This window comes from Ctenopharyngodon idella, chromosome 24 (assembly GCF_019924925.1).
Source record: "Ctenopharyngodon idella isolate HZGC_01 chromosome 24, HZGC01, whole genome shotgun sequence".
In the NCBI taxonomy this organism is placed as follows: Eukaryota; Metazoa; Chordata; class Actinopteri; order Cypriniformes; family Xenocyprididae; genus Ctenopharyngodon; species Ctenopharyngodon idella.
The window spans coordinates 7337853-7360748 of NC_067243.1; the positions used below are offsets into that span (position 1 = coordinate 7337853).

Genomic DNA, 22896 nt, shown 5'->3' on the forward strand with positions numbered 1-22896 from the left:
TACAAACTTTCTTCCAAATATCTTAATAGATTGGAACAACTTGAGGGTGAGTAAAAGATGACAGAATTTTTCTTTTTGGGTGAACTATCTCTTAAAAATAATATATCATTAATATATCATTATAAATTTGTGTGTTGTTTGTTCTTTTTGGGCAGCGAGATCCCATGATGGCATCGATGAACAAGTGTTTCACTGCTCAAAAATGTTGGGTTCTTTCAGTAAGAAGGCAAAAATAGGTAAAGGCTCCAATGTACTCATGGCGAAGATCTTTTTTGTTCTTCACTTGAGGGTAAAAAGAAGTTTGAAATACTTGAGGAGTGATCTACTGTAAGCGAACATCCCGATGCCACCCACGCTTCTGAGAGCGGCGTTTACACTGTGTCCTAACCAGACGTGACGCAATGCCGCGACATGTGATAAAAGGCATCTTTTCCATATTAATCAGAGTATTTGTCCTAACCAGCTGCCATACGAGACAATTCTGTTTCAATCCGACAATATACTGTTTGATTTCAGCAATGTTTCTGTTAAATACCAACTCTCACTGTACGAGTAAACCGAATGCAATGTAAAGCCAAATCTCACGATTTATGTGCTCACACTATATTGAGCTGTGACTTCACTGCTCACACTATACATGTGAAATAAATACATGGGACACCCCTTCTCATAGTTGTGTCACGTCTGGTGTGGATTGCTTGTTGGTGGAATCTTAAAGGATTAGTTCACTTTCAAATGAATATTATCCCAAGCTTTACTCACCCTCAAGCCATCCTAGGTGTATATGACTTTCTTCTTTCAGATGAACACAATCAGAGATATTTTAATAAATATCCTGCTGCATAAAAATTATATATATATATAATTTTTAAATACCTTTTTAATAGTTTTTCATTTTAATTTAAATACCTTTAAAATAGTGAAGGAAAGCAGTTCAAATAATAGTCACAGACATAAATGTTTTCATATCTGTGAAAATCTGTTGTTACTGAGTAAGAAAAACATACAGTTTTCATTTTAACTATCTTTTCTTTTTCAGTGACTGCACCTGAACAGAAGATTGGATTAAAGACAAGTAATACAGTGAATACACAGTGTCACTAAATGTGAAATACAGATGCAGCGTCGCCTCATGGTTAATAATCATTGTTTATCATTTGCAGAGGTCCAGAATTTTTTCCGCCATTTTAAGACTGCTGCTCCGACTGCCCAGATAGAGTCTCAAATCAAACATTATGGTATATACAGTATATACACACACACACACACACACACACACAAATAAGTGGCAAACACAACATGAGATGGACACAGTGGTTATGTTTAGAAAGTTTAGCTTCTTCTTGAATACTGTGCAGAATAAAATTTAAACTACAGTACCTGCTATTCTTTAAACAAATCTATGAGGCATTATTCCACGATTAATTTTTGACAAGGACAAACGTCTTTCCAAACAAATTTCATGCACATAATATGAACAATATAATTTTATCTTTTCAGCTGCTCCTGATCTTCAGAAGGACCTGTTACTCCAGCTGGTTTCTCTCCAGAAGGCGTCGGGCTGCTGGGAGCTGGACGCCACACTGGCTGATGTGTTTGGGAAGACGGAGGATGAGCTGACCAATCAGAAACCAGCACAGGTGAGAGATGTGATGAAATAATAACACAGCGATGATTGTGTCCAGTGTCCAGTAACAAATGCAGTGGATGATGGTTTGTACACAGGTGGATGGGTCAGTATGGGCCACTCTCCTGGCTCTGATCTGGTTATACGGCTGTAAAATAGACCAGCAGGTCGAGTGGCAGTTTGTGGCCATGAAGGCAGTGTCATGGATCGGCTCTCAGAAAGGTGGGATCTCCATTCCAGAACACATTCATTCAGATATCTTCAGTTCTTTGACACACACTGATGATTTGAGTGTGTGTGTGTGTTTCAGTGGGCGATCTGTCTCAGTGTGTGAGTGTGGGTAATGTCCTGCTCGGATGTCAGGTGACCGAAGAGACTCTGGGAATCTGAAGACGTCTGTGTTTCTACTTCCTGTGCTTTAATACAAACACTGTTAACAAGTCGACAGCATGGGTTCATCAGTGTAATAGCTTTAAATGTTTATAAAGATTTATAGCATGAAATTCAGACAAAATACAGCAAAATCAACCAAAATGCTTTAAAAATGGCCCATAATGGAGATAACACTTACTGCACTTTTTGCATTTGTAATCATCTTTGTTTTAAACAAACATCTAGTTATTAATCATTGTACATTTATATCTGTGACTTTACTCCTGTATTTACCTCTGCTTTGTCCACTAAATTAAACATATATATATATATATATATATATATATATTAGGGCTGCCTCCTAATAGTCAACAAGGCTTAACGTTAGTCCACAGGAAGTGGCGAAGTCACGCAGTCTTGTTGTGACGGACACATCATTAAGCTGGTCTATGTGGTAAATACAGTCCATCGGGCAGGACATCCATCGACCTCAAATATGGCTTGTCATCTGAAACATGTAAGTAGTAGCAACTTTACATGGCCGCTCGCTTTAACGTTAAACTAGTAAACTGTGGGTTATTCAAGTGTTTGTGTGTGGAGTGTGAATAGTAGCGCGCTAACTGCATGAGAGCTAAAATGGAGGCGCCGGTGCGATCACTCTCACTTTAAATACTCCGTCATTTTTGGTCCTACAGATTCGAGTAATACATATTTTGAATCTGTGAAAAGTCTACTTTTATTTGTGTGCACTCACAATAACAACAAAACGTTGTGCTTTTGTAACAGGGTGCGCTTTCTGCCGTCTCTCTCTGTGAACTTGAGCGCGCCAAAAAAAAAAGAAAAAAAAATGAAAGAACCGAAACTCCATGTAAACTTTCCTCACAGACTTGAACATATGAACCAATTCAAATGGAAAACAACAAATATTCTCCGGTTATGTAATCCATATGAAACGAGAATATAGAGATGACGAGTCAGCATCGACGATTTCTTCAGAAAACCAGTTTATCGATTAATTATTAGTCGAGGGCAGCCCTAATATTAATTAATTATATAAAAGTTTTTTTTTATTTCCTCTGTAATTCTGTCCTCAGATTAAAGGATCTTGCATTGTGTCTTGCCATTCAGGTCCATCCTAACCAGTGTGTAACCATGACTATAAAGTCACAGGTACCATGTGACAATGTTATGAGTGTTCATTAAAAAATGTGCATTTTTTACAAAAAAAAATAAAAAATAAAACTATTTTTACTTTGCCTTCATAATATTGTTACTGTTCAAATTCACATAATTTGAGATATGCGTTGGAAGTTACATTGTGGTTGATTATATTAATGGCTTTCAGAAAAAAAAAAAAATGAATTCCAGAATCTTTCATTTGATTCATGTATATAATTTTTCAGATGCTGTTAAAAAACAAATTTAACTATTGAAAGTGTATATTTAAGAGACTTTTTTATTTTAAAAGTCAGATCAAAAGTGGCCACAGTTGCAGAAATTCTCTGAATATAAAAACCATAAAAGACTGACATTAAAATACTAATTGTTTTTGGAATTGCTTAAACAGTACATCCTTAAAATAAGAAAAAAAATCAAAGCAAATGGTCAGTAAGAACGGATATGCACGTGTATTCATTTTAATTGTAGCATAAAGAACAGTTTGTCTCTATAACTTAAACATTTTAAATCACCATATTTAATGGTAAATGTCTTTTGAATCTGTTTCTCAGATTGTTATTCAATTATCATCCGGTAGGGGATGCAACATCCACGCCGCGTTCATAGAGCGAAGAAAAAGGGGGACAAAACAGCATCAGAGTATGAAGGCACTTTGAAAGTAAACACACCTTGAAAGTAAACACACCTTCATCGTGAGTGAATTGAAATTATAAATGATGCTGATATACACTTATTAATCAGTTATATTTTATTGATATCATCCAGAGTAGAGTGTTTAAATGGCGTCAGGAATCTTTGATGAGGAGCTGAGTACGAGGCTGAATCCAGTTACTTATTTGTTTGTTACTTATTGACGCATGAACCTCCCCTTTCTGGATAGTCATAGTATCACTTACAAAAGTGTCATGTACGGTGTACATTTTAGGACATCCTCAGACCTCAGTCATACTACAAAAGGCGTCATGTCTCAGATTAAAAGGCTTCAGTCATTGGACAAAATGGCATCGCGCCTCAGACTGAAAGGCAGTGATGTGTCTGTCTGCTACTTCTCCATGTCTCCTCACACACTGAGCAGATCTCTTCAAGTCAAACTCCTCTCTGCCCAGGATGGTGTTTCCTGATGAACTCTTACCAGCTCTTCTGTGACCCATCAACACAATCCTCAGATCTGAGAGATGTTGAGCGTCACCTGAAACAAATAAAGAAAAAAATATACAAATGCAAAATTATATCGTGCTGAGAATCTATAAATATCTATTCTATATAAGCCTCTATTTACAAGATGTAATATAAGCATCCCCAGAACATGTCTGTGAAGTTTCAGCTCAAAAAACTCCACAGATCATTTATTATAGCTTGTCAAATTTGCACCTATTTGGGTGTGGAAAAAACACGCCATTTTTGTGTGTCCCTTTAAATGCAAATGAGCTGCTGCTCCTGGCCACTTTCCAGAAGAGGGCGGAGCTTTAACAGCTCTTAAAAACCGGAGTCGGACACTGATGGAGAGACTCAGGAAGAAGTTACAACTTTTAGAATGAAACTGGACGTTTCTGAATGATTAGTGGATCAATTTATGTAGTTGCTGTGGAGTTGATTCAACTCATCGACTAGCATGTGCCGTCACGTGTTAATCATGGCATCTTCCAATAATTTTTCCATTTAACACACAAAATAAAAGGAGAAAATGATCAGGAGAAATTTTATTCTTATTCATATTAAGCACATAGAAAAACAGACCTTCATAATAATGTAATTTTGCTCTTATTCATAGAGTTAACCGGTTAACTAAAGTTCGGGAACAAGCCCATGCCTCAACCATCAGATCCTGACAACATAGCAGCGTTTGTCTCAGTTTCTCAACCCCACCTTCCCTCCTCTTCTACTCATATTAACCCACTATAACCCTGTCGTCGTCTGTTGTTCAGGATGTTCAGAGCTCTTCTGAATGACTGAGATCCCGTCCATATCCAGATCCATTGAAGGAACCAATGCCCTGTCAAAACAACAGCCGGACCAACACCATTCATCAAACACATTTTACTTTTTTCATTTATGTTTTTTCATTTTAACTATGGTTAAATTAAAGGTTAAGGGTTCTTTTACATGCAGGCTGATATCTGACTAATGCCGCTTTGTTCAAAATGGTGGAACAATTCTAGTCTATTTTTTTTAGTTTGTTTCTTTCATTTGCCTGAAGTAGTGCAGTGGAGATGTTGGTATGATTTGAGCTGCCTGTCTAGACATCATTTAGACATCTTCACACTCCACAATATGTTCATGCTCAAAGTGTCTGCCTTGTAAGAATTCTCATTTTAGCAAATTCTGGGGCAGTGAACATGTGTCCTTCTCAAGTAATATAATCCCAGAATATGTTACAATGCAATATTGATTTTAAATACAACTATATCTGTCTGATTACAATTGAAAAGCTATTTCACTCGATTCTTGTGTTCAGTGTATTTTTGTGCTTTATTGAAGGAAGTCAATAACTTCAGACTATTCTAGAATTAATATAAGCATTAGCTGAGTCACGTATGCACTTATGATCTCTTGAGGAGGATTTTGATGTTTAGGACGCTGCATTAGAAGCTTCAAATCATGAACAATACATAAATAGCAGCTAAAACACTTTAGCTTTCAAAAGAAGTGAGCTGCATTTGCCAACAGTAGACAGCAAAGCTTCTGTGTGTCTGTGTACATGAACAGAAATCTGGGATTTATACAGAAATAACAGAAAGTTTAATTTACAAATCTATAACAAAATAATCAAAAAGCACTGCACTATTTCAATGTTAATTACATATCAATATATTTGTTACAGCTCTGCTAATGTGAATTACTCAAGGTTAAAACAACTGCCTACCTTTTAGTTTTAGTAATACTTATCATTAAATACTGTCAAAATTATAAATGTCAACATTTAAAGACACAATTTCTCTTTCATTAATGTTATATAATTCAAGTTTTCTTAGTGTCTTCTTCAATTTTATCATGCTTCTTTATTCTTCTTGGGAAAAGTTTTGGGATCTTGGGCAGAGCAAGTGTTCGTCTGGTTCCTGAATGTTCCACAGACTCCGGGATGGACCGCAAAGACCCGAATCCTGAGCTGTGAGATGAGACTTTTGAGCGTGATGAGCTAAAAACTGAATCGCTGTCTGCTGATGATCGTGATCTAAATGAACCGTAAGCAGAACTTCCCACAGACCTTGTGTCCGACCGCTCATCTCCACTCACTGTGGGAACAAAATAAATCAGTAAACAACTTAAAACTCTTATGGAACAAAAATCTGACATTTAAAACTCTCAATATGTTACTAAAAATAATGTAGCCTATTAGTAATCATTATCAGTTGTCCTTTAAAACATTAAACAAATACTTTATTAATCAGATGGGATTTTCTAAGTCTTATTCCTGTTTTATCTATGAAATTTCTTTATTACAAGCCTGATCACTATTTATTGCATGTATATAAAGCTGACCATAAAGATTTATAGAGTCTGAAACTTTCAAAATGAGGTCAAACTAAATATTAAATGAGCTTTTTATTTTATTTCACATCAGGTTTGCATTTATTGCCATAAATTAAATATCAGTTTTGTTATTTGTGTAAAAATTGACAAAATGGCAGATGTAGAAAGGGTCCAAATTTTGTGATGGGAAAAAAACGCGGTAAAAGATTTATGACAATCTACATTTAAATATTACATTTTCACAACCAAACAGATGGGATTCATGGAAAACACGGGCTCTAATGCTTTAAAAGAAGGTCACAGGGAGACCAAAGTTACTGAAAGTGTCAAATAAAACAGAAGACACTCACTGTATGGTGGTAGCCATTCATTGCTGTTACATCGTCTTATGGCTCCTGACTTGTATTTTGTGAGAAATGAATCTCTGGAACGTGATGAACTGAAAACTGTTTCTGATCCTGATCGTGATCTGAATGAACCGTAAGCAGAACTTCCCAGAGACCATGAATCAGATCCATCATCTCCACTCACTATAATAATGAAAGCAGAGAGCAGATCAGGAGAACATTTACATTAATGTGTTTGACAGACACTTTTATCCACAGAAACTGACATGACATTCAAGAAATATATTCATCAGTTCATGTGACTGTAATTCATTCAGATGGTCAACATTATGTCAACTCTAAATGGTTCACACAGAAACAGAAAATATTAAATGATTACAATATTAAAGTTGTTTTATTTTGACCCTGCAGATCTTGCCTGGAGGGTATTAACTTACTGTCACATACACCCTGAACTCTCAGTTGATTAACCCAAACCTTGCTTACTCGAGGCATGCTGGTATAGTATAATATAATATTGTATATAACTGTAACTATAACAAATTTAGTTACATTAACTATATAAGCTATAGAAATTATATAACATGCATCTGAATACCTCTTAAGCAAACTAAAGCCTTGTTTACACTGCAGACGTCTGCAGTGCGTTACGGCTCCGATCCGCGGCCACTCTAGTCAATGCTTGTTTAGGCGTCAAGTCTATTTTTGACTGATGCCGTGTCCAAGCCACGCCGTTCAAACACAAAATAAAGTCAAAATAATCACCCTCTGAAGACTCCCGCTCATATTTCACATCACTAGGAGGCCAAAAATTGATGACAAGAAATTCGAAGTTAAAAAACTTGAAAATCTTTTATTCTTGTCATCCATAACTGGACTTTTAAGTGTATTAAATAAAGTAGGGCATAGCAATAAACACAATTAAACCGGACAAAATATAACCAGTTAGCTATTAAAAACACGAAAAATCAAGGAAAACAGTGTCAGACAGGCAAATATTGTGGTCTCTCGAATCCAGACGCTTCTCCTCTGAAATGCCTCTGGTGTGAGTTGACACCTCATGGAGGACAGAACAAAACCTCGCCGGAGCCCTGGAACAATCTGCTCAGCTTATGTTCAGAGAGTAAGTTGCTATGGCTATTTACATACCCTGAAAGTTACCTCCGTTTTTAGAACTGAAAGTTGAGGTTATCCGCTTGCTTACTCTTAAACATACGTCACATAACCTGCTTTCTGGAATACCCCCTGGTTTCCTAATGAAGCTAAACAGGATTTAACCTTGTCAGTGTCAGGATAGGAGAACATCTGATAAAAATTAAGACTGGAAGAGGTATTAGTGAGTGTTGGAGCTCAACCTGAGGTCTGTGTGATGGACACTTTTAAACTATTATCTGAAAAGCTCTAGAACAATGAGGAGGAAACACATCTGAAGTTGTGTGTAGACAAAATTCATACAACTTTATGACTTCACTCACTGGTCTGTGATCTGATGTCTTCTCTCCATTTGTCCAGTCGCTCTTCTGCTTTCTTTCTACCATCCATCTCCTGTGAAATCTTTCTGTCTATTTCAAAATGGCAGCCGTTGTTTTGTGCCACTGTCTCCTCAATCTTCTCCAGCAGCTCCTTGATCTGAGTGTCATCACTCCTGTTGTGATTGTTGAGAACATGATACCTGTTCCCACATTTGTCCAGCAGCCACTGGAGATCCTGTCCTTCACTCTCAATGTGCTGCTCTATAGATGTGTCTAACAGAGAGTCTCCACGAGTGAACAGAACTATAGTGTGACTCCAGACTCTCTCACTGAGAAGATCCAGATGATCCTGCACTGCTTTTCTCTCAGTCTCTTTAAATCTAATGACCACAGGTATGATCAGTAGTACAGCGTGTGGTCCTGGAGGACACAGAGACACACTGAGCAAAATCTCCTGTTTCAGTATCTCAGGACTCTCCTCTACAGTGTAATTCTTCCACCATCCTGGAGCTTCAATGACAGTGATGTGTCTGTCTGCTACTTCTCCATGTCTCCTCACACACTGAGCAGATGTCTTTAAGTCAAACTCCTCTCTGCCCAGGATGGTGTTTCCTGATGAACTCTTTCCAGCATATCTATACCCCATCAACACAATCCTCAGATCTGAGAGATGTTGAGCGTCACCTGAAACAAACAGAACAAAACACATGAATGCAAAATGATATTGTACTGAGAACATGTATCTGTATATGTGTCTGCTCTATATACATTTAATAAATGGTCCATCCATCTCAAGTGGTCCAAAAATTCAAAAAATAGTTGCTTATCCATTTTGAATTTTCCTATACATATTGGCAATTGCAAAAACAGACAAAGTTTTTATTTTATTTGGTTTAACCACACTGGCTGTCTTTGTGTCACGGCTCATACAGGCTCTATGGAAACTTCAATATCTCAGCTCAGGAAGGTTGTTGCTGCTTGGAACAAAAACTGATCTTTAAAGCACATTACAAAGTTATAAACAAAACAAATAAAAAATTAATTTCGCATATTCTTGTTCCTAAGACACTATGGTGCACTAGCAGTTAATAAACAAAACTCTTCGTCTTACAGAAGAACACTGAAGCCAGGGCTACTTCTCTCTGTTTATGTCTATGACGAGTCACGCAGGTACTGTTCTACTCCGCAGCGCTCTGTCTAAAATAGTCTAAATATAAACACCATGGTGATTCAGGATAAGATAATTTTGAAGTTTAAAACAAAATTCACATAGTGTACATTTTAGGCTAAATGTAATGATCAAGATCACTCAAAGTTCCACATTCAGGGTCAATTTATAATGGGAAGGATTTGGATCTCTTTTTAGGGAGTACCTGGCTAAGAATAGTGTACAAGCAAAATTTTCCAGTTTTGAGACTTAAAGGGTTAGTTCATCCAAAAATGAAAATTATCCCAAAATTTCAACTTTATTATTTTCTATAAAACCTATAAAATCTAATCTGTCACCTGGAAACGTTCCCAGAACGATCAGAGACGGTCATGATGTGTTGTTCTTTTAAGGTTTGGGGACGTTATTTGGTGGACCTTCAGGGAACGTTCTGGGAATGTTTAGGGGACTGTTACTATAGAACGTTCTGATAACTTCCCAAATGTTCTCTTTGTAACATTCTTATGTGACCATAAAATAACCAAAATGGAACATCCCCCTAAAGTCATATAAGGAACCTTGAACTGCAGCACTTTAATTACCAAAATAGGACATTTTAGGAATGTCCCTAATGTTCTGTAAAGGTTCCGAATTTTCGTCACCTTTAAAGAACTATTAAGGAACATTGCACAAGGTCCTGAGAACGTCACCTTCTATGTGGTCCTCAAGCCATCTTCTTTCAGACGAACACAATAGGAGATATATTTAAAAATATCCTTAGTCCTCCAAGCTTTATAATGGTTGTGAATGGCTGCCCAAATTTTTAAGACAAAAAAAATGCATCCATCCATAAAAAAATGAATCCATACGACTCCAGGGGGTTAAAAAAAGGCCTTCTGAAGTGAAGCGATGCGTTTTTGTAAGAAAAATATCCATATTAAAAATAGAGACGCACCGATACTAAATTTCTCTGCAGATACCAATAGCCGATTATTCAGAATGATACTGGCCGATACCGATAGTTTGTTTTTTCTTAAGAAAAAAAATCTCTCCCAAATAATGTTGCAAACTATACAGGGAACCCTCTCATTTGGTACACTACAATATAATATAATATAATAATTACACTCAAATAAAAAACGAAATGTATAAAACTTAGTATCGCATAAGGTTTCATAAGCACTTGTCTTCATGGCAAATTTGCACAAACATATAATTAACAGTAAATGAGCTCCTCTCTAGTGTTTTTGTTTATATATAGATAGCTAAGGAACTGTGAACACTGGAAAACATTCCTGAGGTAAATGTGACATGATGTGACATTTTGTTCACAAGCTGTTTTATTGACGTCTTTCCGCGGTTGAAACACAAATAAAGTGATTACATGAGACATGATACATTCTGGTAAGATGTACAATTTATTTCAACATACCTTTGATGTTCATTCATGTTTTTCGAGATGTAACTTGTATTGAAGAGGAAGAAAAGACTCGCGCTCTGAGCTGCCGCCTGAACTGAGACATTACAGCGATCTGACACGTCACGTGTTTCATGATAAAATGGACAGAATTTGAAAACTGAAACTTTAATTCTTATCAGAAGTAATAAAGCACAAATCTTTTTGTGATTATTAGATGGGAGGCGGCGCTACAAATAATATTTGATGTAGGAAAAAAAACGCAGACCTGGCAACCCTGAACTATGGGTGATTCATAGCGTCAAAAAGAGCCTGCTTTAATGTCTCTATTTTTAAACTGTTAATGCGTTAAAATTCAACACAAGAGTGATTTTCTTCACACACAGTATGTATGAGTTGCAGTCTGAAGTCGTCTTTTCGCACCCTTTTGATTGACAGGATATAATCGGCCCTGACCATCAGCAGTTTTTAAACAATCGGCCGATGGCCGACAGTGATAATAATAGCTTTTATCAGCCGATACCGATTGTTAGCCGATACATCGGTGCATCTCTAATTAAAAACTATCAATTCAAATAACTAGTTTCCGGCAGACGATGTAGGCATACTGCGCTCGTCGATTTGGGCGGAAGAGCAACCTTTGACCTGACGCAATGACGCATTGACGAACACGGAGGCGCAGAGGAGAGAGCAAAACAAAACACAGGTCACGAATTAGAATGGCAAAAGACGACGTGTAAAACATCATGGCATTGTGGCAGATGTTTGTGTGGAGAGTTGGAATCTGTGAAGCATGTAGTAATGGAGTGTGAAATTCATCGTGATGCAAGAATCCGCATGTTTTCTGATCTGTTGGAGTCTGGAGTCTCATCTATATCTTTGAAATCAATTCTTGAAAATAAGGATTATGAAACAACAAAGACTGTTATAAACTTGTTACTCCACACTGGGCTTTATTTGAGGATTTAATATATAAGATGGAGTTCTTCAGATGATCTGAGGAGGGCAGCAATATGCCTTTGAAGCTTCTAAGCTGCCGCAAATTACACAAGAAGAAGAACAGGAAGAAGACATGGCATTGATTGTGTACTACGTCACGGAAGTTAATGCTTTTTGGACGTACCTAGAATGCATACGACTGTCGCGCCAAAAGCTCATTATTTTACTTTATAAAGTTTTAAATAAGGATAGTTGTCTTACACATATGCATCGATTCGCTTCAGAAAGCCTTTATTAACCCCCTGGAGTCGTAAAGGTTAATTTTTTTATGGATGGATGCTTTTTTTTTTTTTTGGTCTTCAAAATTTGGGCAGCCAGAATCTTCGATTGTGTTCGTCTGAAAGAAGATAGTCATGTACACCTAGGATGACTTGAGGGTGAGTAAATTTTTGGGTGAACTATCCCTTTAAACAGATTTGAGATCTAATTTTTATGGGGCTGAAAATTGCAGTTTTTTAAAATACCCCTCACATTCGGGTTGATTTTCTCTGGTGGGGGAGCAGATAGGAAGCTGAAATTGTCACAGATATTAGTCCTGTATGGCAGCATCTGCTGTAAAAATGATGAGATTGAGATTCTGCTGGTTAAAGAGCAAGAAGAAATCTGGAAAAAGTCTACTTTATTTGTGTGTTTTGGGAAATAAATAGAAATATAAGCATAACAATGATACAAATTAACAGAATTTTACAGCAATTATGTTTATAATTGACATAAAATTGTTCATTCACTTTGACCACAGACTTTGCTCAGGCATTTCAACCAAAACAGCATTTCAGATGCTGTGGAAAAAGATCAGTCCGCTGGTTGCTCCAGTTATGCCGTCCCATCGCGACAAGTTATAATATTTTTGATGCGCATAAAGGAATTTATTCTAGTTTATGCGCATGTTTTGTTATCAGATAAAAAAAAATTCAGACTCAAACGAGCGCATAAGTTTTTAGGTGCATGTTTACAATTTATGCGCATCTTGGTGTTTCCATCCAGAAGTTTTTTTATGCAATATCCCAAAATGCACATAAAAATAGGTGGATGGAAACATAGCTTATAAAACTGCTTTTCATCCAGAGGACAGGTGTCCACTATAGGGGGCCTCAGCAAACGTCCAAAGGGACCTAATAACTAAAACTTGTTGTGGTTCATGACACAAATAACTTTGCTGTGGTTAAACCAATAAATACAAATAAAAACTGGTTCCGCAATACCAACTGTTGTATTATATCAAGGAAATGCAATTACCCTGCCTCCTTATTTAGATTTTAGATGCCTGTTGCTACACATTTGGCCAATGTATTAAACATTAGGCATTGCTTACAAATATTATTGTTATTTATTTTTGTTTGTTTCTAAGAAATGCCTTATACTATATGGGTAGAGATGTACAGTTATTGTTAGTTATGTGTGTGTGCCTGTCCATGAGAAGGAGCAAAACTGGACTGCGGTTCTGTGTGTGTGTGTGTGTGTGTGTGTGTGCGCACACCGTCATTAGACCACTTGAGGTGAACTGACTCACATAATAAAACAAGTCAGGGATAATGTAGAGTCATTATCAGACAATAATCCTGACAGGGTGATCAGGACCCAAACGTGACACTGAGTCTGTATGTTTGCATTAAAAATGATGTTCATGAAATGATAAGTGCAGATTTTAAATATTCTTGACCAACAAACACCAGAAACACCAGCAACATTTGCTGTTGGACTGATAATATCAGGAAACATGACTGTCATTGTCACACTGATCCAACTGATGTTTGTTGGGTCAGATCTTAAGAGTCGTTAAGTATCTTAATAAAGTCCATCTTCCACATGAAAACAGACAAAACAGAGAGAGAAACACAGAATAGCAAAACAGCCCTGTCTGTATGTGGACTCTCATCTGTGATCTGATGTTTTGATCTGAGGTAAAACGATTTCTGTTTTCAAAAGCACACCCAATGAAGAACTGGATTGTTTAAGAAATGAAAGTGTTTATTCCCTTCAGTAACAGATTTTAGGGGCGTCACTGTGAGCTGATATTGGGAATGAATCTACAAATAACAGTTAATGACAAGAAGTTTCTTGATATTATTGCTGTGACTGTTACACTTTCATGATTTACTTCATATACTCAGTGTGAATATCTGCACTATAAAGTATGTGGACTCACTCATCTGTGATCTGATGTTTTCTCTCCTTTTTTTCATCCTCTTCATTCGTTCTTTTGCTCTCTCTTCCTCTGCTCTTCTTCTCTCTTTCATCTCCTGTAAAATCTTTCTGTCTATTTCAAAATGGCAGCCATTGTTTTGTGCCACTGTCTCCTCAATCTTCTCCAGCAGCTCCTTGATCTGAGTGTCGTCACTCCTGTTGCGATTGTTGAGAACATGATACCTGTTCCCACATTTGTCCAGCAGCCACTGCAGATCCTGCCCTTCACTCTCAATGTGCTGCTCTATAGATGTGTCTAACAGAAAGTCTCCATGAGTGAACAGAACTATAGTGTGACTCCAGACTCTCTCACTGAGAAGATCCAGATGATCCTGCACTGCTTTTCTCTCAGTCTCTTTAAATCCATCATCCACACGTATGATCAGTAGTACAGCGTGTGGTCCTGGAGGACACAGAGACACACTGAGCAAAATCTCTTGTTTCAGTATCTCAGGACTCTCTTCTACAGTGTAATTCCTCCACCATCCTGGAGCTTCAATGACAGTGATGTGTCTGTCTGCTACTTCTCCATGTCTCCTCACACACTGAGCAGATCTCTTCAAGTCAAACTCCTCTCTGCCCAGGATGGTGTTTCCTGATGAACTCTTACCAGCTTCTCTATACCCCATCAACACAATCCTCAGATCTGAGAGATGTTGAGCGTCACCTGAAACAAACAGAGAACAAAACACACTTCTTAATGTGGGTGAGATCTTAAGTCTCCTTTAAGGTTTAGAAAATGATAAAATGATTTTGGTAATTGTGTAGCTGCTGGAGAGTTACTGAAATAAAGTTTACCATATCTGTATGAGTGTCAAACTACACATTATTGATAAAATTACAAATAAGTGTATCTGACATTAAATCAACTCTCAAATCAGAGTTAAGCAAAAGTTATCAATGGAAAATAGTCATGAATTATGGACAAAAGAAAATTGCTTAATTTCAATGATCTGTACACAAAACAACAGATCACAAACACAGATTAAACAAGACTAAATTACAAGAGTAAATTAGCGTCAGAATAATGTTTTTAGGAAGTATATGGTTCAAAGACGAATAAGGGTTTTCAAGCATCAAAACAATAAGTGTAATACAGCTTTGAATTGTTGTTGTTTTTCATTACATCAGAATGGGTCCTGTTTAATTTGTTTGTTTGTTTCTGAGCAAAAATCAAATATCATACACCATGATTTACAGAAGACACCCACTGAAATGTCATTCAATGTAACAATCTTGTCAGGCATATTTCCAACAAAAATCATATTAATGCCATATTAAAGATTAATTACTTTTACCCCAAATGCTAATTACTTGTAATTTTACATTTTTAAACTTTGCCACTATCCTAGGTTTTGCCCATTTGTCAGCAAGAATTTTTTACTCATTTAAAATGTAGTAAAATTTAGTATGCTCACTTATTTTTTTATATACATTTTAATAAGTACAGGTCAGAATAAGTATGTTGTTTCAATTTTTACATAAATGTAAGTGTTACAATGAATGACAATGGAACATTATTTCACCCGCATTGACATTTTATTCTCCCAAAACTTATTTGAAACCTTAAAAACAGACGTTTTACTTGCGTTTAATGTGCTTTCTATGTATATAAAATCACTTCTGTAAATTTCTATTGATGTGGACATCTAAATGCCTTTGACCCATATTCATTAAAAATAATTAAATCAGTGCTCTAAACCAGTGAATAAATCTCTCTCGTGTGTGACCAATATGAAAGCAGTAAAAGTGTCACAAAATCTGTAAACGTTGACATTTCTTTCTTTCATAAAAATAGCTACTATCACGAGTTCAAATCTTACCAATGTTCATTTTACATGACATATTTTTGCCTCATTTTGAGCTCCAAATGAAATATAGATCCACCAGCAGTCTAGTAGTTTTTACTTGTAATGTTCTTTCAAAGTGTGTTTGACGAGACTCACTTCCTGCTGCTTCAGAACAGACAAACATGAGCGTGTCTATAGATGTAAAGATGATGTTTAAGTTATATTCAAGACAAGCTGTTTGCAGTTGATTTTTGTTTGTTTGTTTATTGTTTTCTATGGATTAGGTAAAGCGATTTCCATTTTCAAAAGCACACCCTATGAAGAACAGCATTGTTTAAGAAATAAAAGCACTTATTTCCCTCAGTAACAGCTTTTAGGGGCGTCACTGTGAGCTCTGAACCCGTCATTAGGAATGCCTCTACAAATAGAGATTAATGAGAAGAAGTTTCTTGATATTATTGCTGTGACTGTTACATTTTCATCATTTACTTCATATACTCAGTGTGAATATCTGCACTATAAAGTATGTGGACTCACTCATCTGTGATCTGATGTTTTCTCTCTGTTTTTTCATTCTCTTCATTCGTTCTTCTGCTCTCTCTTCCTCTGCTCTTCTTCTCTCTTCCACCTCCTGTAAAATCTTTCTGTTTATTTCAAAATGGCGGCCGTTGTTTTGTGCCACTGTCTCCTCAATCTTCTCCAGCAGCTCCTTGATCTGAGTGTCGTCACTCCTGTTGCGATTGTTGAGAACATGATACCTGTTCCCACATTTGTCCAGCAGCCGCTGGAGATCCTGTCCTTCACTCTCAATGTGCTGCTCTATAGATGTGTCTAATAGAGAGTCTCCACGAGTGAACAGAACTATAGTGTGACTCCAGACTCTCTCACTGAGAAGATCCAGATGATCCTGCAATGCTTTTCTCTCAGTCTCTTTAAATCCATCATCCACACGTATGATCAGTAGTACAGCGTGTGGTCCTGGAGGACACAGAGACACACTGAGCAAAATCTCCTGTTTCAGTATCTCAGGACTCTTCTCTACAGTGTAATTCCTCCACCATCCTGGAGCTTCAATGACAGTGATGTGTCTGTCTGCTACTTCTCCATGTCTCCTCACACACTGAGCAGATCTCTTCAAGTCAAACTCCTCTCTGCCCAGGATGGTGTTTCCTGTTGAACTCTTACCAGCATATCTATACCCCATCAACACAATCCTCAGATCTGAGAGATGTTGAACGTCACCTGAAACAAACAGAACAAAACACACTTCTTAATGTGGGTGACATTTTAAGTCTTTTTAAGTAATTTTTCTCTGTGTGAAAAAAGGGGTTACTGAAATAAAGTTCACCGTATTTGTATGGGTGTCAAACTACATAATATTGATTAAAAATAACATATAAGTGTATCTCACAATAATTAAACTCTTAAATCAGAGTTGAACAAAAGTTATTGATGGGCAATAGTTATGAATTATGGAAAAGTAAATTGCTTAATTTCAATGATCTGCACACAAAACAACAGATCACAGAACACACAGATTAAACAAGACTAAATTACAAATGATAATTCAGAATAATGTTTTCAGAAAGTATATTCATTAAAAATAATTATATTGGTGCTCTAAACCAGTGAATGAATCTCTCTCTTGTGTGTGTTCACACCTGGGAAAGTGTTATCAATGCACTGGTGTCTATTAGCTCCAGCAAACACATGACTGTATTACATTTACATCCATTTACTAGATGGAAAGAAAGACAAAAAAAAAAAAAAAGTACAGTACAGTACTTATCCGTACAGACCAATATAAAAAAAGTGAAAGCAAGTAAACAAGTTGACATTTTTTCTTCCATGAAAAATCCTAATTTTACAGAAAATAACTGATTTTTTTTCCAGGTTGTTTTCTTGTATTTTAAATTGTACTCAATACTCTGTAAAATTATCTCTAAATTAACATCTCGGCTGTTATTTTAAGTATTATGACATTAATGACAAATTACAGTAATTCACATTTTTTATAGCTACAGAAAAAATACTATTTTTATACAGTATTTTTCTGTTTTCTTAAATTACATACAAGTGTATGTAAAATTACAAGAATAATCTGTAATTAATACAATAACAAAACAGATGATAAAATGGTCAAATGACTGGCAGCAACAACTACCAAACAAAAACCATAAAATTAAAGTAAAATTTCCATATTTAAATAAGCTGAAAACACTGTTATTTTACAGTTATTTCCTGAATTTTTATGATCAAATGCCTTTACTGTAAAAAGAAAATGGTTAAATGACTGGCAGCACCGGGTGCCAAACAAAAACCTTAAAATTAAAGTAAAATCTCCTTATTTAAATAAGCTTTAACTGAAGAAAAAAAAAACTAAGCCTAAAGTGTCATAAACAGATCCAAAATCTTATCCATACAGACCAATATGAAAGTGAAAGCAAGTAGACAAGTTGACATTTTTTCTTTCATGAAAATAGATTTTATTACAATTAAAATACTTACCGATGTCCATTTTACATTACATATTTTTGCCTTAGTTCCAAATGAAATATAGATCCACCAGCAGTCTAGTAGCTTTTACTTGTAATGTTCTTTCAAACATGTGTTTGACAGGAAGTAGCGTACTCACTTCCTGCTGCTCCAGAACAGTGACAAACATGAGGCGTGTCTATAGATGTAAAGATGATGTTCAAGACAAGCTGTTTGCAGTTGTTTCAAGTGACAGTAACTTTTGTTTAAAGATTAAATCAATTTGACTTTGTTTCTTTCATACAAAACTTCTTTCATACAGAATTAACTAATCTCACAGTTTTTGCTAGGCTATAACAAATATACTGTAGAAACACACAGTTACAGCAGCTGGAGAAAAACTAAAGCTAAAAATCAAGGGTCAAGAGGCCAACTAAAGCAAACACTGATCTCCATAACGATGACTTCAAACTTTATTATTTCAATAAAATATCAACATCTAAACCTCAGGTTCTGCTGCATGTTGCTTTATTTAAAGACAGTAACTGTGTAGTTGCTGATGCAGTGATACAGTAGTTATGTTAGCTCATACATCAGCAAGCGCTTCTGCCAGTCATTGACCATGTCTTTTTTAACGATCTTTAACCATTATTTTCATTAATGGTAAACGTTTGGCACCCTTTGCTGCCATGCATTTCACAGTTTTTTTTATGTTTATTGTTTTTTACAGTGTAGTTCACCCAAAAAAGAAAATTATCCCATGATTTACTCACCCTCAAGCCATAGGTGTATATGACTATCTTCTTTCACACAAACACAATCTGAGATATATTTAAAAATATATTTGCTTTTCCAAGCTTTATAATAATCCATAATAAAAATAATCCATACGGCTCTGGGGGGGTTAATAAAAACCTTTTGACGTGAAGTGATGGCTTTTTGTAAAAAAAATTATCATATTTAAAACTTTATAAATTCAAATAACTAGCTTCCGGCGGACAACCATACACATACTGCACATGTCCATTTGCGTCAAAAGAGTAATCGTGACGTTGTGTATGACGCAGGATGTACACACTTTTTTATATATATATACAGGTGCTGGTCATATAATTAGAATATCATCAAAAAGTTGATTTATTTCACTAATTCCATTCAAAAAGTGAAACTTGTATATTATATTCATTCATTACACACAGACTGATATATTTCAAATGTTTATTTCTTTTAATTTTGATGATTATAACTGACAACTAAGGAAAATCCCAAATTCAGTATCTCAGAAAATTAGAATATTGTGAAAAGGTTCAATATTGAAGACACCTGGTGCCACACTCTAATCAGCTAATTAACTCAAAACACCTGCAAAGGCCTTTGGTCTCTCAGTCTAGTTCTGTAGGCTACACAATCATGGGGAAGACTGCTGACTTGACAGTTGTCCAAAAGACGACCTTGCACAAGGAGGGCAAGACACAAAAGGTCATTGCAAAAGAGGCTGGCTGTTCACAGAGCTCTGTGTCCAAGCACATTAATAGAGAGGCGAAGGGAAGGAAAAGATGTGGTAGAAAAAAGTGTACAAGCAATAGGGATAACCGCACCCTGGAGAGGATTGTGAAACAAAACCCATTCAAAAATGTGGGGGAGATTCACAAAGAGTGGACTGCAGCTGGAGTCAGTGCTTCAAGAACCACTACGCACAGACATATGCAAGACATGGGTTTCAGCTGTCGCATTCCTTGTGTCAAGCCACTCTTGAACAACAGACAGCGTCAGAAGCGTCTCACCTGGGCTAAAGACAAAAAGGACTGGACTGCTGCTGAGTGGTCCAAAGTTATGTTCTCTGATGAAAGTAAATTTTGCATTTCCTTTGGAAATCAGGGTCCCAGAGTCTGGAGGAAGAGAGGAGAGGCACACAATCCACATTGTTTGAGGTCCAGTGTAAAGTTTCCACAGTCAGTGATGGTTTGGGGTGCCATGTCATCTGCTGGTGTTGGTCCACTGTGTTTTCTGAGGTCCAAGGTCAACGCAGCCGAATACCAGGAAGTTTTAGAGCACTTCATGCTTCCTGCTGCTGACCAACTTTATGGAGATGCAGATTTCATTTTCCAACAGGACTTGGCACCTGCACACAGTGCCAAAGCTTCCAGTACCTGGTTTAAGGACCATGGTATCCCTGTTCTTAATTGGCCAGCAAACTCGCCTGACCTTAACCCCATAGAAAATCTATGGGGTATTGTGAAGAGGAAGATGCGATATGCCAGACACAACAATGCAGAAGAGCTGAAGGCCACTATCAGAGCAACCTGGGCTCTTATAACACCTGAGCAGTGCCACAGACGGATCGACTCCATGTCACGCCGCATTGCTGCAGTAATTCAGGCAAAAGGAGCCCCAACTAAGTATTGAGTGCTGTACATGCTCATACTTTTCATGTTCATACTTTTCAGTTGGCCAGGATTTCTAAAAATCCTTTCTTTGTATTGGTCTTAATTAATATTCTAATTTTCGGAGATACTGAATTTGGGATTTTCCTTAGTTGTCAGTTATAATCATCAAAATTAAAAGAAATAAACATTTGAAATATATCAGTCTGTGTGTAATGAATGAATATAATATACAAGTTTCACTTTTTGAATGGAATTAGTGAAATAAATCAACTTTTTGATGATATTCTAATTATATGACCAGCACCTGTATATATATATATATATATATGCATATATTATATAGTAGAACCTGATCCCCAGAAGGACCCGTTAGTGAACGCACATATAACTTGTATTTCTCTCTCTTTCTCTATATGTGTGTTCAACTGCAGACCCGTTACTCCAGCTGGTTTCTCTCCAGAAGGCGTCGGGCTGCTGGGAGCTGGACGCCACACTGGCGGATGTGTTTGGGAAGACGGAGGATGAGCTGACCAATCAGAAACCAGCACAGGTGAGAGATGTGATGAAATAATAACACAGCGATGATTGTGTCCAGTGTCCAGTAACAAATGCAGTGGATGATGGTTTGTACACAGGTGGATGGGTCAGTATGGGCCACTCTCCTGGCTCTGATCTGGTTATACGGCTGTAAAATAGACCAGCAGGTCGAGTGGCAGTTTGTGGCCATGAAGGCAGCGTCATGGATCGGCTCTCAGAAAGGTGGGATCTCCATTCCAGAACACATTCATTCAGATATCTTCAGTTCTTTGACACACACTGATGATTTGAGTGTGTGTGTGTTTCAGTGGGCGATCTGTCTCAGTGTGTGTGTGTGGGTAATGTCCTGCTCCGATGTCAGGTGACCGAAGAGACTCTGGGAATCTGAAGACATCAGTGTTTCTACTTCCTGTGCCGTCAGAAGACAAAAGAACTGTTACAGTTTCATTCACTATTTTTCTGTTACTTGTTTCCTTAATGTTTAGTCCATTTCATTTGTTCAAATCAACACCAGTTTATAAATATATGTGAGTGAACACATCATTTGAGTTTCATGTACCAAAGTAAAAATATGTTTGACTTTCTTATATATTTTTTTTTCTCAAGATACCATCATTTAAAAGAATGAGGTCACATAAAAACTGTTCTGTTCTGTGTTTTTTTGTGGTTTTGAGACTGAAAACTTGAATCCGATTAAAAATAATTGTTCTATAAAAGACAAGTCCTGTTGGTCCTGTATGGTTTTCAACACTTAGTGTAATTAGCCAAGGCTAGCATATGTTATTCGCTCATTTGTTTGCTCTGCTTTATCCTTACGTTACTTATTTATCTGAATGCCTGTAATCAATTAGGCAAAACAGCTCAAACGATGTATCACATTACACAATATATACATTGTTTTGAACATGTAAACTCTTGCACTTTATGCTGAATGTTGACACTTTTATTACCATTTCGAAATAATCCATTAAACAGTTGCAATTTGAGGATCGTGCACTAATATTTTAAGTTCCACTGCGCGTTGTCTCTTGGACACGCCCACAATAGGACGATCTCATGAATATTCATGTAGACACCACCCAGAGGAACTGACGAACACCCCCCAGACATTTGGCTTCACTAGAAACGTTCAAAAACAGTGGATTTACTCGCATAAATGAGCCTGTCTGTTCAGATTTAAAGGAATTACGTTCTGTGTTTTAGTTTCACTTTCGATTTCGACTTTTCGATTCATTTCGTATAAAGGAGCGTGAGAATGGTGAACTGCGGTCTTGTGACTGAGAAAAACGAGCCAGGTATGAATTCGCCTATTTACTGTTCGCTGTTTCCTAACTTAACACTCACATGTTGGATGACAGTTGTTCAGTGTCAGTTGGGCATGTTGTCACGTGTTCCCATTCACGTTTATTCTGTTATTTATGAGTATGGAGTCTATTAAACCCTTTATTTACCTCTCAGAGAGCTGTATGTGAGGTTTTTTGTAATGTTGTTC

The 22896-nt window shown here is 36.8% G+C and overlaps 2 protein-coding genes and 1 long non-coding RNA gene across 19 annotated transcripts in view; 2 read left to right on the forward strand and 1 right to left on the reverse strand.

Moving 5' to 3' along the window:
* The window catches only part of LOC127507385 (von Willebrand factor A domain-containing protein 5A-like), a 62830-nt gene that overhangs the window by 31883 nt on the left and 8051 nt on the right, over positions 1-22896 (forward strand). The window contains exons 15-21 of one of the 6 annotated variants that reach the window (XM_051884456.1): positions 156-236; positions 1040-1075; positions 1164-1238; positions 1501-1640; positions 1726-1849; positions 1938-2021; positions 2352-3250. The exons of 3 other annotated variants lie outside the window; for them this stretch is intronic. In XM_051884456.1, coding sequence (XP_051740416.1) covers positions 156-236; positions 1040-1075; positions 1164-1238; positions 1501-1640; positions 1726-1849; positions 1938-2017 — 536 coding nt within the window. In that variant the 3' untranslated portion in view covers positions 2018-2021; positions 2352-3250. Of the gene's footprint in view, positions 1-155; positions 237-1039; positions 1076-1163; positions 1239-1500; positions 1641-1725; positions 1850-1937; positions 2022-2351; positions 3251-21806; positions 22700-22807; positions 22827-22896 lie in introns of those variants that run through there. 2 more of the 6 variants (XM_051884453.1, XM_051884455.1) reach the window with 2 other exon arrangements.
* LOC127507381 (uncharacterized) overlaps positions 1-22896 on the reverse strand; it is an 84971-nt gene that overhangs the window by 21741 nt on the left and 40334 nt on the right. For 2 of the 12 annotated variants that reach the window (XM_051884446.1, XM_051884435.1), the window contains exons 4-5: positions 16543-17247; positions 14399-14882 (exon numbers count right to left, since the gene is read on the reverse strand). In XM_051884446.1, coding sequence (XP_051740406.1) covers positions 14399-14882; positions 16543-17247 — 1189 coding nt within the window. Of the gene's footprint in view, positions 1-8471; positions 9153-14177; positions 14883-16542; positions 17248-22896 lie in introns of all 12 variants that reach the window. The other 10 variants (XM_051884445.1, XM_051884444.1, XM_051884441.1 and 7 more) reach the window with 8 other exon arrangements.
* Positions 12078-21765, forward strand: LOC127507391 (uncharacterized). The gene is made up of 4 exons (XR_007928335.1): positions 12078-12408; positions 21299-21417; positions 21503-21626; positions 21713-21765. It is a non-coding gene; the product is annotated as an uncharacterized LOC127507391 (long non-coding RNA).